Here is a 15,780-nt window from a genome sequence, read left to right as displayed (position 1 = left end):
TGGATTGAAGATAAAGCTTTATTGGTGAAAGAAGTTTCACACAAACAAGAAAGAGAGAGAAGAATAAAAAGATTCGCATTATTTTTATGATCGTTTGTGAAAGTGTACTAAAACTCCGTATTCATCACTTTGTCTTCCCTATGTATGAAAGCAAAGTAAAGAGAGCGAATTCTGGTGTGGACCACACATGAAGAAGAAGAAGCCATAGCGTTTGAGGCCCCTGTGTCTGTGTTCCACCTCAACTTTTTCTTCCTCTTTTTGCTGCACTGCCATGGAGATACCCGCTTGACCACGTGCTTCCTTCTTCCATCACTGTTCCTCTCTTTGCTTTATCTCTTTCTTTTCTGTTATCAATTTCCTTTTCTTTCCCTGATTTTCAGGTTTCACCTTAGATCCTTCCATTACCACTCCAAAAAATTAAGCACAATTATCGTTCGACAACAAAAAAAATCTTACCAAAACCATATTATTTACTCAGTAATCATACATTCTTAACAAAACATCTAAAGAAAACTTCAAAAATGGATTCTGACACGTATTTTGAACATAGTATTACACTATGAGGCCATTAGCAATGGCGCGGTTAGTACCAACATGAGTGGTTTCATACACTGGAAGCTCCTCACAGTACCTTTCACTTCCAAACACAGCCAAATGATCAAGCTCGAAGAGATCCGAACTTGCATAACTCGACGCATCATCATCGTCATCATCATCCTCGTAATCAACTTTACTCCTCGAAGACAACTCCTTCAAAACTAAATCATTGCTCTTCTTCGGGTTTTGTCGGTACTCTCTCAAGAACCCTCTTGAAGCTTCTTCCTCTTCACACAAACGTTTGTGCCCACAGGGTCTACTATCTTCACCAACGATCACACTCACGGGGTAAAATCGCACTGTTTGCTTCACCCCACTGCGCATCCTCTCTCTTCCTGAAGACATGGTTTTGCTCAAACAAGACCTGGACAATGAGGAAGCAGAAGAGCATGTAGAGGAATAGTAGGAAGAGGAAGAGGTGGATGATGATGAAGATGAAGAAGAAGCAGTGTGCTGCACTTCGCCGCAGGAGCGGGAGCTTGTTTTCTTAGTGTTGGCGAAGAGTGAGTTGAGGAAACTCGTGACACGACCACCAGGAGAAATCGGTTGTTTCACTTTTTTAAGGTTGTTGTAAATCTTCAACGCCCGGGACTTGGATTTTATCAACATCTCCTCGTCGCGAACCGCCACGTGTCGCTCCTCAGAGGTGTGGGAGTTCCGACACAAACCCTCGAACACGCGAATCCCGTATCTCTCCGACCGGAACGACGCGCTCCCGCCCACGAGCCTGGCGCGCGGCGCGAGACACGATTCGCGCGAGATGGATTCGTTGTCGGAGGAAGAGAATCCAAAGCTGGAATCCGAGGAAAGCGAGGTGGAGCTGAAGAACAAAGCATCCTCGTCGCGGTGCACTTTTTTTTTGTCGGTTTTGGCGCCGACATATTTTCTATCCGCATCCATGGATTTCGAATTGCCCCTACTGCTCTGTTTCTTGGTGGTGGTCATTGTTGTGTGTCTGTAGAACTTGGTTTCGCCGTTTTTTCTCTCTCCCTCGTCGATGGAACGGTAGATTTGGTCAAGGAGAGTGGTAGAGAAAGATGGGGTTAGTAGCTTGTTTTCATCGTCTCTCTGTGGTTTGTCTAAGTTGTACATGTTTGTGATGTGATGCAATAACTGAAACCAAGGAACTTGTGAAAAAGAAAAGAAAAAAACAACTCAAATGAAGGAAGTGATGAGGAAGAGAGAGTTTGTTTGTTTGATGGGATTGAGGATTGTTGGTGGAATGAGAGGGTGAGTTTATAAAGGATGGAGTGTGAGTGAACATGTTGGTCCACAAAAGCAACAACACGTCCCTACCCATAACCAGATTTGAATCAAATGTGGTTCATAATTTTTAAAGCTTATTCTTATATATATATATATATATATATATATATTTCGCAATCTTTTTGAATAAAACTAAATTGCATACACAGATCCCTAGTTACCTGCATTTGTTGATTGAGTTATATGCACCATATCTTGTATCAAATAATGAAACAGTAGGAGTTATGCTTAGTTGGTGATGATGGTATAAGAGTAATCAATAAAGTGATTATTTAGAATTAGATAGGGTCTCCCACCATTCTTCCGTTTTGATGACAAGCTCATGCTTATGCCTTCCATCACGTACCCAGATTTAAATATATGTGTATATTGGAGTCTTCATGTGAGTAGGTCATTGTGTCTATTTACAAAGAAACCAACCGACAAGATCATTCTAATGGTCGCACGCCCCTAACTACAGATTTTCTATGCTTCATGCTTCAGTTTTTGCGTAAGATACACAATCTTCACTATCATCATTTTTGGCCTTTTATATCAAAATGCCTCAACACTCATTTTTCATTCAATCTTTTACAAATAAGGTCACAAACTTCACTTTATTTTTTTGTTGTCATGTATATCAGTCATGCGATATAAATTGTTCTCACCCATTGCATGTATAATTAAGCTTAAATTAAGACATACATATCTAATGTGTGGCGGGAGGGAATTAAATTAATTGGTGGGACCCTTCATAAAGTTAAAAATATAGATTTCACAAGTTATTATTACGAAATGAATGATAATGTAACAAAAAGGTCAAACTAAACAGCAGTTATGTAAAATTGTCAATGAAATTTAATTTCTTCAACTATAATATGTTGACTTATATTTTTCTTAGATTTAATTTCTGTTGAGGGTTCTTTTTCATTAGTCACGAGTAGGTTATATAATAGGTACCATAAGTCATTTTGTTAGGAACACAATATGTCATCGTTAAACATTTAATTTGATGGAAATGAAATGAGTGATACGATATAATAATTATTATATATGTGTTGTTTATTGTTTTGATAGGATAATATTATCCTATCATTTATTTTATTTCATTTAATTTTATTATTGTATTATTTTTTTATTTTAAAGAAGAGTAAGTCAAATTCAGTAGAATAATAAGAAAAGTATATACGGTCACCATGTTGTACATATATCTTTCTATTCAACAATGAGAAAATTAGTTGTTTTCTCATAATAACCTACTCTAGTTCATGTCTTGTATATGTTTGTGTCTTTTCCTCAATCATGTTTTTAGTTATAACAGTGGTTCAATAGAAATAAACCACCAGGGTGTGAAGTTTGCTACGTACGTGTAATTGTTTCCATTGCTCCGGGAAGGTCAGTTATTGGAAATCTACCCATGTTTAATTAAAAGGGTTACGATGATGATTGGTGTGTTAAAATGGAGGAAATTTTTGACTTCTAATAAGTCCATGAGATTTGGCTTTAGGAACCCTTCGCTAGTAAAAAAAAGTCCCTACTAATGCACCAATTATGTTTGGGTTGGCTAGAAACCGAAGCATAAAATGGGATGGTAGCATTTTGAAATTATTGAGGAAGTATATGTCTCGGTTTTATTTCAACCGAAGTCATAGAGCACATATTGCATCGGTTATAAGTGCAACCGAGGCCATAGAGCCCGCGAAACTTGCCAAGAAAAGACTTTTTAGCTGACAAATATCTCTGTGTAGAGTTTTTGGTCTTGGTTATTCTCATAACCAAGGCCAAAACCCCTCTGCTCCACTGACATTCTCACTTTGTACTCTAACATTTGAGTTGACTGACTTTTTGAAAGGAAGATATGACCTCGGTTCTGCAGGGAACCGAGGCCATATCCTCCTTTCATACAGTCAGTCAGTTGTAATATTTAGATTTCCAAAGGGTGTAATTAATTTTGTGCATGAGGTTTGGTCTCGGTTCTCCTTGGAATCGAGGTAAAAAGGTTTTTTTACCTCGGTTTGGCGCTTAACCGAGATAATATGGTTCATTAAAATTGCAAAATTGCCATTTAATATAATTTTTTATATTTTTTGTGCACTTTTAGAAGTAACCAAGGCAGTATCTCTTGCCAGGGTTAAAATTTCTCAAGAACGCGAAACAGTGCTTTCTTCTTCGCGAAAGCAGTTTCGTTCTCTGCATATTTCTCTCCTCCGTCGCGCCACCTTCTTCCTCCTTGCTTCTTGTCGTTTTTGTGCCGCCATGAGCACTATAGACGACGTTCTTCCTCAGTTTTTATCGCGAACTTTTAAAGGGTTCTTAAAACTGGTCCAACTCTTCTTGCATGACCTTTATCAAAAAGTCGTCTTCCAACGCTTTGTTGTTAAACAGTTCAATCTAAGATATTAAAGCAATTAGTCTTTTCTTGTAAAATGTTCTTGTCTTAATATCTTCAGCTAAACGATTTGACCCGTTTGACTCTCGTTTCTCTTCACGAGTGTCGTCTGCTTGTCTAGACACATTTGGTTCAGCTGACTCACCTGGCAAAGCTGACGCCCTGTCACCTAGTTTCATATTTAAAAAAGCTTCATCTAACTCTGACATTTTGATGTTAGGCTTATAATCTTTAAATTTTACATGAATGACCTCTTCCATCTTAAGGATTATAGAGTTATATATATATATAATTAAGTTACTCTTATAATTTTTTTTTATGTTATCTTCTTAAAATCCTATTTTAACTTAGAAACAAGTGATTTTATAGAAAGTGACTAGAGAAAATAGGTAAAATCGTTGTAATTTATGTTAAATTAGTGTTGTCCTTTTTATTATTTTAAATTATATATATTTAGGTGTCTAGCCATATCTCATATGAGACCTTTTGTACTACTGTGCAATTGAATGTTTTAATAATTTAAAAACAAAAAGTTTAGGATATTACAACAAAAAGTTAAAATAATTAAAAAGAAAAACATATACTCAGTCGCAACTAGAAACTAAAGGAGTTTTTCATTTAAAAAACTACTAATTATATATCTTCGTTACGTTATTTTTAAAATTAAAAAAAAATTGAATAAATATTTTAAAGTTGTATGTAATTGTTTATTTTTTATCATTAAATATATTATTATTAATATAATTTTAATGTGTCTGAACTAAGGAGAAAAATGGAAATGATTAACTTTAGAAATTTAAATAAAACTATGAAGGAATTAAAAAAATTTCTTTGAAAGGCTAAGATGGCAATTGGATAGAATTTGAAAGACTAAATTAATTACTTATTTTATTTTTCTTAGATAAAAGTTCAGTCTTCCTTTTTTTCCCTAATCTTAAATTTTAGTAATTTAATATAAACTAGAATATTTTTCTTAAGAAATATATATTTAGTCCAGTTTTTTTTTTTAAATAATCAAATTTTTAATTCAAACATAAATTTCACATAGTTTATTTAATTTATCTTATTCATTTAAAGTACTATAATGATTTAATTAATTTTTTTAAAATATTATCAAAACTAACTATTAAACTAAAATCATAGATTTTTTTTAAATATAAAATAAATCTTATTTTTAAATAAAAACTTAAATTATGTATTTTGTAAACATTGAATAAAATTATATTTTGCATTATTTTCTCGTGGATATATTATTACATCATGACACATATCTCTTTAACTCTTAAGGAGGCATGATTATTGCACTATTGAACACCGAAATTACTAGCATAAGTATGAAAACAGGTGTACCAACTTCCAGACTTTTGAGAAAAAAATTAATGAAAAATAAATTTTGGATAAATTCAAAATAAAAAATTAGAAAGACTGTAAAAAAAAAAAAATCTTTCAAGAATTATTTTATATATGAAATAATTTTAATTTGGAAATTGATAAATCTTAATATTTTTTTCCATCATATCTCATTTTCAATGTTGCATTAACTCCACATATATACTATATGAAATCACATTAGTACATATACGTAAGTTTTAATTTCAATAATGAATACCCGTCTAACATTCCTTATATAATGTTCGAGAAGTCGTTAGTTTCAGTTGAAATAAATTTGAAAAATTTATAATAGAATAAAAGAAGTAATGACAAATTATTACTTTCGTTTCCTAGAGTAAAATTAGGGTTTACAAAACATATTTGTTTTATTTTATTTTTTTCATCTGAAAAGGGGAGGCTTTTATTAAATAGAGTGATAGCTGAATCTGCAAGCTAGTGTGGTTACTTAATCAATAAAACACTAGAAAGTTAAAAAATGGATAAGAAATAAAGAAAAAGAAAGCAAAAACTTTAGTCTTTGATCACTTTCACTATTCCCAATTTGTTGGATATTAAAATAAATATTTTTTTTTCTAATTCCATATCGAATCTTCCAACCTACACCTACAATTATGTGAAGCTAAAATCAATCATACCCAACATAAGAATAAGAATATAAACATGTTTGGAAAAACACAAGTGGAAATATTTTGAACTCAATCTCAAAACACTTTGACGTTTATCTTAAAAGATAATTGAAAATATGTTTCATTATAATTAATAATATTACTCTCATCGTTCTTTTTTTCTTTTTTTTTATCAAATAGCATGTTAGCATCACTCAAGCATTCTGGATAAAAAGAAAAACTAAAACAAACATAAGATTATGTCATACTAATATAATAAATAAATAAAATTTTTATTTCAAAAAATCAAATATACTTCTAAAAAAACAAGGAGTAAATAATCTCTAAAGAAATCAAATCTAATATAATTAGACGATGTTAATTAAAATATCAACGCATTTATTTATTCTGGACATGGTCATGACATGCAGCATATTTTTAAATTAGCTTTTACATGATAAAGAAATTTGGAACTATTTAATTTTAAACCTAAAAATTAAAAGAAAAAGAAAACTCATCCTAAGAAAAAATGTAATATTTTGAAGGAAAAATCTAATCATAGTTTTAATACTTTTGGAACTTACACTAAATCTCATCCCAAACGTGACTTAACTCGTTGGCTTTTAGCTTTCAATGCAGAAACAGATACCAACTAGCTTTCAGATATTCTAGTAGTCATAGCCTTTTGCTTTTTCAAAATTAATATATATGTTTTATAGGAGATTTTAGTATTAACAATTTTGTAGGCTTTTCGATCTTTCCATTGCGAAGAGGACAAGGTTGTGAGATGTGTTTAACGATGTCGTTACAAAAAGGTCCTAACATGTTGAAAACACTTAACCTATCCTACTTATGCATAATATGCTCAATTAGGAGTCAATGGAGGCATTGCCATGAGGGTTAGGAAACTCACTCCATGTATGTGGTTCCCATCCATGAAACCCTCCCAAATGACAAATTTAGTGAATCAATAATTGTGCATGTGGATGTGACCCATAATAGCCATTGCACATTGTCCTTCATCATACACCAAACAAGTCTAGTCACTTCATTATTTTTTTCATAAGGTACTACTATACCTCTTCATAGTATCACTTTGATATTACTTACTAGTCTTTTATGAAAAATCTTAAAAATTTAACATCGACTAGAAATAAGACTGATTTAGAATACATAAATGGGTGCAAACATCATCTTACAAGCTAATTTTTTAGAGTTAAATTAAATTTAAAGTTTACTCTTAACAATAACACTTAAGCTTAGTTCTAATAAGAGATTTGACAACTCCCAAAATCTTAAGACAATAGACTTATAAGTTTTTTTTACCTTATAAGATACATAATTTTCTCGTATATAATAAATTTATGGATTTTTCTATTTTATAAGGTATTCAATTTTCTTATATCTAACCATGTATGAGTTTGAAGAAATAAACAATTCCAATAAAACTTGAACCTGATATAATATTACTTGTCATTCAAAATCTTAAAACAATAAGTTTATAAATCTTGATCCTCATCATGTTAAATATTATTTCTATCCAATATAAAATTTAAACTTAGAATTTTTCACTTGCATATGCAAACTTGCATAAAATTATATATATATATATATATAAAAGACAAAGGTATTTGTGTATTGTGTATAGTAATTATATTAATATGGAAGAAAGGCGAGCAGCATGTCATTAAGTGTAAGCAAATCAAGGATTTGCCCCCATAGGAGTAATCGAGGTCACATGTGAGGCAATATCTGGTTTCCTCTATGTTGATGAGTGGGTGGACACTGAGAATGATATGCATAGATTGATGACCCAATGTGCACCCTATTTTGCAGAAAAAGAAAAGGGTTGATTCAGAAAGGTCCTTGATTTGGTCTGTGAATTCATGTGCAAGGTGTGTGATGGCCAATTTGAATTGTAGTGAAGGTGTTTGTAAAAATGGTCCAAAGAAAGCAAGCTGAGGCTGGCTTCCACCAACAATTAGACAATGATCTGTGTACTTTCAACGTCTGATGGCAATGGATCTTCAGGAGTATTTAATATTTGGTAGGGTCTCACTGCTCAAGATAGATGCCTATATAGTGGTGGAGTCAAACATCCACAAATTTCATCAACTTCATTATTGAACAGAGATAATTTACCAAGAAATATTTTTCAGTTTGCAAAGCAAGAATTTGTGTGGGCAAAAGGAAAACATTGTTGTTTCTCAGCATCAGACCCACACAACCTCAATCATGTTTTTCAGGTTCCTGTTACAAATTCCAAACAAATATCTAACAAGAAATTTGGAGGCCATTCCAGACATCAATAAATTTAATGTCACTCGTCAAAAGTAAATCAAAAGGCTAAACCACTGTAGGGAGAAGAAGAATTATTTAATTAGATATTAGGTTTTACAAAACTAACATAAATTACACTTCACAAATAATTGTATTTACAAAAATTATTATTTGAAATTTAGGTGTGCAACTAAGTTTTACTTAAGGTGAAGATAAAAATAAGTTGAAAAAATTTATAAATATAAAAACTTTCCTTAATTTGAGATTTTAAGTTGAAGGTATCGTGAATTTTTTTTGGTTAAACTATTTTTTATTATACTAATAATTTTATGTTAAAATTTATATTATAATACTTTTCTCCACATAAATATATTTTGGGTTGAAGATTACATTTTAATATAAGATTCAGTAAAAGGAAAGAGAAAGCATAAACTTTTAATATGAATATTTGATAATGTGTTTAAGAAACTTGGTGAGCTGTTAATTACATTGAACCTTGTAGATTTTTTTTAATCATTGTAGTTTTGACACTTAGTTTGTTCATGTTTCTATAAATGTAATAGTTTCCATTTTTATAATGTAATATAACAAAGTTTTCATACATAGTTATCATTTCTCACAGCAAAAAAAAAAATCAAATTTGATAAAAAAAAATATGAATAAAAAGGTTATGATTCTGATAATATTGTGTTAATTATTCTTATTCATTATTATTTTTTTGTTCTTAAAACACACATGGGTGTATGCATGTATAGAATCTTATTCATGTGATCTTGTACTTGCCAATAAGATAAAGATATAATTATTATTGTTTGAGTGTGTTGGTTGTGATCAAAAGCACTTACACAGATTCTTGGATCATTTTGTTCCTAAAAGCACTGTATGTTAATCCTATGCCAATAATATAATAAGAACCTCAATTCGTGATAGCAATCACCTTTTTTCAGCATAAAGAAAAAATCATTTCTAATTATTATGTTTTATATTCATGAAAACTAAAACTTTGAAACTTAAACTGAGGGCATGCGCACTCTTATTTATATTAATAGGTTAAGTTTGATGCATTTTTATGCTATTTACATGCATCCAATCAAAAATAGATTAAGCACTCTTGTTTATACTGTTTTCTAAATTATATACATAATTATTTCATTAGTTTCTATAATTATTATTTTAAAACTTTAGTAATATATAAGATTTTTAATTGATTAATCATGTAAGAAAATGTATTAACAATCCATAGTCATTGAATTCATTATGGTTAGAGTGCACAGTGATATATTGGATAAACAATTATGCAACCTAAACATATACTTTAGTATAATAAATATTATATTAATATATTTAAATTTTTTTAAATTCAATTAAGAAACAAAACCCACTTCAAATTTTAATTGATTTAAAATTCCAATGGATTGTTTCTTTTTTAACTGTAATTCAATTTAATTTCTTAACTGAAATCTAATTCATGTTAGAAAATATCAATTTTCTGAATGAATATTTGTATTTTAAGATATTATTTTTAGTTTTCAGCAAGAAAACATGTTAATACTAAAAAATGCAACACATTAGTATGCTTTTAATTAATTTTTGTTGATATACCTTTATATAATAAAACAAAATTATTTTAATAAAACTTGTATATAATAAAACTAAATTATTAAAAGGTCAAATACCATATCATTGATATAGATTTGCAATAGTTTTTTAAACAAATTATTTTTTATCAGAGAAAATTTATATTTAACAAAAACAACAAGCATTAGTAAGAATTTTAACAATAATTTTAATAAAAAGCAATTTAAAATAAATTTATAATATGGATTTTCATACACAACCATTTAGTTGATAGTTACTTGACAAAAAATGCGAAAGAAAACACGTACTCACATAATACCACTGTCATCCTAGTGAAGTAGGTCTAGGTCTAGGACCCAATGGACCATTTTTGGCACGTGAAGTGGTTTAAACCATTCACTCTGTCAATGGCTCTGACACGTGCTGTTATAAGATACGTCAATATATACTATTGACTCAGGACCACCATTTGGCACGTACGTGAATGGTTCTGACACGTGCAAGAAGGTACATGACCCTACTATCAAATTTAATGTTTTGGGACAAATCATATTTCCCTTTCCTTTACCTTATCTAATCTAATCATCAAATAATAAAAAAAAAACAAGTTTTAATTCCATAAAATTAGCAAGAATCGGTTTTAGTCTATACAAAAAGAATATTTTATTTTTCTATTTTTTTCATATGTAATATACTTTTTTAATAGTTTATTTCTTCGATAACAAAAAGTTAAAGTGAAAAAAAAAAACATAAATTATAAAGAAAAAACTAAAATACGTAATTTGAGATATATTTTAGCTTTAACAATGTAGGGATAGTTCTTGTAATATGACAAATTATCCATATCCTATAGTTTTATATGTTCTTTTAATTATATTATAGTTTCTTAAGATCTATTGCGTATAATTCAGAAAAATATCCTTAAATATTTTTATTTAAATATTTTAAAATATATTTGAAGATGAAATTTACTAATATATTATTTCTAATAATAAAGTGAGTGATATTAGATAGACATGTAACAAAAATCAGAGAAAGAATAATAATAATTAATTTTAGAGAAAAAGTAATTAAATTTAAATATCAATGTATAAATTAAAAATTATTAGTATCTAAAATAATTTATATTATAATTAGTGGTAATTAATATTAGTTATTAAAGCTTTTTGCTAAAAAAATTATTGTTTAAATTTGCCATTAATTAATTAAATATTAATTTAGATACTAATTTCTTTACTAGACAAAATATTAGTAGCTAATGTTAATAATCAATAGAGAGTCTAACTAATAAATTAATTATAAATTTTTATTTATAATAGTGATTATTTTAGTGATTAATAATTTTTAGTTTATAAATTAGCATGTAACTAATTTGTTTTATCTCTAAAATTAGTTGTTATTTAAAGATTTTTTTTAATGAAGATAAACATACAAAAAAATTTACTTTTTGCAGTAACTTTACATAATTGTTGATAATTAAAACCCAGAAATATAATCATATAACACTATGCACTATTCATGGTATTTTAATTTTTTAAAATATATTTAATATTATAAATAAAAGACTAATAATTTGAAACATTGAATCTCTGTAATGAAGATACAGTGATGATGGACAAAATCTATCACTGGGAATTCATTATGCATAAGTAAATGTGTGTTTGAAATTGAACTAGAATTGTTTTTAGAATCTGCTATGAAGAGTCTTGTAGTCTATTATAGGTACCTATAAACCTACTTATCATTTTCATTTGTCTAGCTAGTGTCTGGACCAAAAGAATGTGGTAGTGTTGCATTTTGCCACATGTTTAGAAGATAGATTCAATTTCAAAGAAGCAACAAGTAGTAGTAGTCTTTTTCTGGTTTTAAAGGAGTAATAGCATTTTCAATTTGAATTTTTCCATTAAAGATTCATATCAATAGAAATTATTTTAATATAGATTTTAAAGACATAGTTTCTTAAATCCAAAAGAGTTTCTTGTATTTTAAAAAAACTATATTCAGTTTTAAAAAAATCATAAATTATTATTGATAAAATATGAAATTGTGTAAAATCTCATTTTTAGTAATTTATAACTTATTAAATAATTAACACTCTTTCTAAGAGTGTTATTTGAAAATTTCAAAACTTTAATTTACTAAAAATAATAATATAGGATGACATAACTTATTAGTGAACTTAAAACTTTACAAAACACAAGTCTTTTATTTCAAATTCAACTAAAAAGTTGTTTAAAATATAACTTTGAAAATCTTTATTATTTCATATTACATTTCAAAATCTTAAATGATTTTCTCCGGCACAACTTCTCGCTCGAAACAGCCTCCATATAACAACAAAAGTTATATTATCATAGTACAAATATAGACAAATATGATTGAACTAAAAAATATAGAAAAATATAGGTAGTAATCATACTTACTCACACTACTCAAACCGGTCATTTCAATCCATGAATCTATACTATATTCATAGAAATAAAATGTTATAAGATTGATATAAATATATAGTATTAATATAATTTGTCTCAAAATATAAATACATGGTGTATTAAAACTAAACAACCATAATAATGAAATATATCTAAGTCAACTAAGAAAAACTACTAGACGACAAGAAAAAATATTGTACAACATCATAGTCCTCTACCAAATATACTTCAACACCACTCCTTATCTACTCATACTATAATTAGGTAATAATCGCAAAACAAACAAACACATAAGAAACACTAAAAGAAACAACAGTGTAAACTAATGTGCAAAAGAATTTTCATAAACAATTAAACAATTTAGATATACACAAGGTAAACTAGTTGAAAATATAAATAGTACCAAAATACCTAATAACATGTTTTTCTACATTGTGTATCATTTCAATTTCAACATCATACATCGTAAATATGAAGACTACATCGACCACATTCAACTTTAAGGTAATAAAGCAAATTAATAATTTATTTATTTTTTAATAACAAGGCAATGTTGCTTGAACTATGGTTATGTTATTTAACAAAATCATAATGATAACACTTTTGTTGAGTAATTTGACATATCATTTGGACACTAACTCAATGTTTTGAGCATATCTCAAAGGGAGGAAAGAGAATTGATTTATCATCATCTCCTTCAATGGAACATTCAAACTCTTATTGGAAAGAGTCAACACTCAATTGCTCAAGCATCATTTGAGTATCCCAACTTTGGCATCACACTCCAAAGTACCATAATCTCCTTATAAATTTCACTGATGACAACATCTTAATAACACAAAATACTTATCAAAATAAAAAAGCTAACTAATGTAGTATATTTAACGCATGATGAACCTCACAATAATACAATTATGGAAGTGAAACCATTATCAATATCAATCTTTTCAAAAACAATAAATAAATAAACAAACAAACATGGGGTTATTGGATTATGAAAAATTGAAATAAAAAAAATAAAAAGAAGAAATGAAAAAAAAAAGCGAATAGAATAAAATGTTTATAAAACAAAGTAAAAAAATAAATTACTAAAACAATGTAATAAAAATAAAATCGGTAAATAAATTCAAAAGCAATTAAAAGATAAGGAAAACTAATGCCTAGATAATGTGCATGATAAAATAAAAAATGACTAAAAGGGATAAAATGAATGTCCAAAAAAAATGATAATATGCCTAAACTAACAATGAGAATAATTGAAATGCAAAAAATGATGTAGTGCCTAATTGAATTATAATTAAGGATGAAATGAATGATTGAATGAAATTAAGGGATGAATGCTGAAAAAGAAAACGTCTAGTAAAAAATAATAATTAACTCATCATGTGGGTCTATTTCTTCCCAGAAATAGATAGAGATTTATCCCTTTAATATCCATTTCACAGAAACAATGTACATAATGATGTGGGTCTATTTCTTCCCAGAAGGAAAAAGGGATTCACAATGCCCACAGATTTATTAATTATTCCAAATGAAATGTTTCCACAACACTGATTATTAATTACATCGTTTGTTAGTTTTATTGCAGACTTGCATTAATACATGCTAAAAAAAGTTAATGAAGTTCATAAACTCTGTTTTCAAGTGTTTACCAAATTAGAAAAATATTATAAATTGAAGCACATATGTTGATTTCAAAATTGAAAATGAAGTAAAATATGTTTTGTAGTGATTTTGTTTAGGCTTAATACCTCTATTGGTCCTCTTATTTGTCAACTAATCTCATTTTGGTCCTCACTTTTGCAACAGTCTCAATTTAGTCATAATTTTTGTAAAAATACACAAATTGTACCCCATCCGTTAAGTATTAGCAAACGGTGTTAAGTGAAATCCACATATTGCGTTAATAATGTGGTGATGTGTTTTTTTAAACGTGACCTGTTTTGATTAAAAGAAGCATTGGTGATGTGGCATCAGAAATTGGGATTTATCCTAGGGATAAAATGAAATCAGACATAGCAGTGTGCTGGATGCTTATTCTCAGCAATTCAAGAACATTTTTCATCGTTTATTGCTTGTCAAGGCCGGAAAATAAGAACAAAGCACCTAAAAGAAAATTCCCAATCAAGATCAGAAACCCCGATTTGCAAGAACAAATTGCAAACCCTAACCCCCAATTCGTGAGACCAAACCCTACAACGAAGAATCAAGCACCACCAATGAGAACCCATACCCAAAATGCGAGAGAAAGAACCACGTCCACGAGTCGCTCTAGCAGACCACAAACCAGTGACAGCGTTTGCTTGAGGAAGATGAGTTTCCAGGAACTGGTGTTTGGAGAAGCGTTCTTCTTGAGCAAGCAAGAGAGCCTGAATTTCTTCCACTTTATATGGGTCAGTTCTGGAAATGACAGAGGTAACAAAAGCATCATATTCATCACCTAAGCCATCAAAGATTGCCTCAATGTGATCATCCGTTGTGATGGGAGCGCCAACTGCAGCAAGAGTATCAACGATTTTTTTAATATATCAAGAAGGTAAGTTGAAACGGATCGTTCTTTCTTAGAAGTGCAAAGAGCAAGCTTGAGTTTCTTGATTTGGGCCCTGGTATGAGATGCAAAATAAAAACCTAGCTTTTGCCAAATCTGAAGGCCAACCATTTTTATCAAGCTTGGGGTTGTCATTGAAGCTGGTCTTGTTGATCGAACTGAGACCCAAACGTAGCACAAAATGCGAGCATCAGAAATCCAAATTCCCTAATTTGAAACCCTAGCTCCGAAATTCTGATGCCACATCACTAATTATTCTTTTAATAAAAACAGGCCACGTTTAAAAAAAAACACATCACCACATTATTAACGCAATACGTGGACTTCACTTAACACCGTTTGCTAATACTTAACAGATGAGATACAATTTGTGCATTTTTACAAAAATTATGACTAAATTGAGACTGTTGCAAACTTGATGACCAAAATGAGATTAGTTGACAAATAAGAGGACCAATGGAGGTATTAAGCCTTTTGTTTAAGTTATTAACATTAGTTTATGAGTTTTTAATTGGTCTGATCATGTTAAATATTTTAAATAATTTTGCAATGTTACTTAAATATTATATATATATATATATATATATATATATATATATATATATATTTGTGTGTGTGTTAATAAATATATATTATCTTTGTAACATCCCAAATTATATACCAAACATATATAAGTATAGAATGCAAGCAACCATGATAATGAAAAACAGTTAG

The 15,780-nt window shown here is 29.3% G+C and overlaps 1 protein-coding gene across 1 annotated transcript; it reads right to left on the bottom strand.

Annotated features, from left to right (window-relative positions):
* LOC106764219 (protein BIG GRAIN 1-like B) lies at positions 1–1,870 on the bottom strand. Its single transcript, XM_014648465.2, has one exon. The coding sequence runs from the start codon at positions 1,687–1,689 to the stop codon at positions 553–555; it is 1,137 nt and encodes a 378-aa protein (XP_014503951.1). The 5' UTR covers positions 1,690–1,870; the 3' UTR covers positions 1–552.
* Between the last annotated feature and the right edge of the window lie 13,910 nt (positions 1,871–15,780).

This window comes from Vigna radiata, chromosome 6, assembly GCF_000741045.1.
Source record: "Vigna radiata var. radiata cultivar VC1973A chromosome 6, Vradiata_ver6, whole genome shotgun sequence".
NCBI lineage: Eukaryota > Viridiplantae > Streptophyta > Magnoliopsida > Fabales > Fabaceae > Vigna > Vigna radiata.
This window is presented reverse-complemented; position numbering and strand designations above follow the sequence as displayed.

What these genes read in the sequence shown, in the direction of transcription:
- LOC106764219 (XM_014648465.2), bottom strand. Translation starts at nt 1,689, where the DNA reads ATGTACAACTTAGACAAACCACAGAGAGACGATGAAAACAAGCTACTA.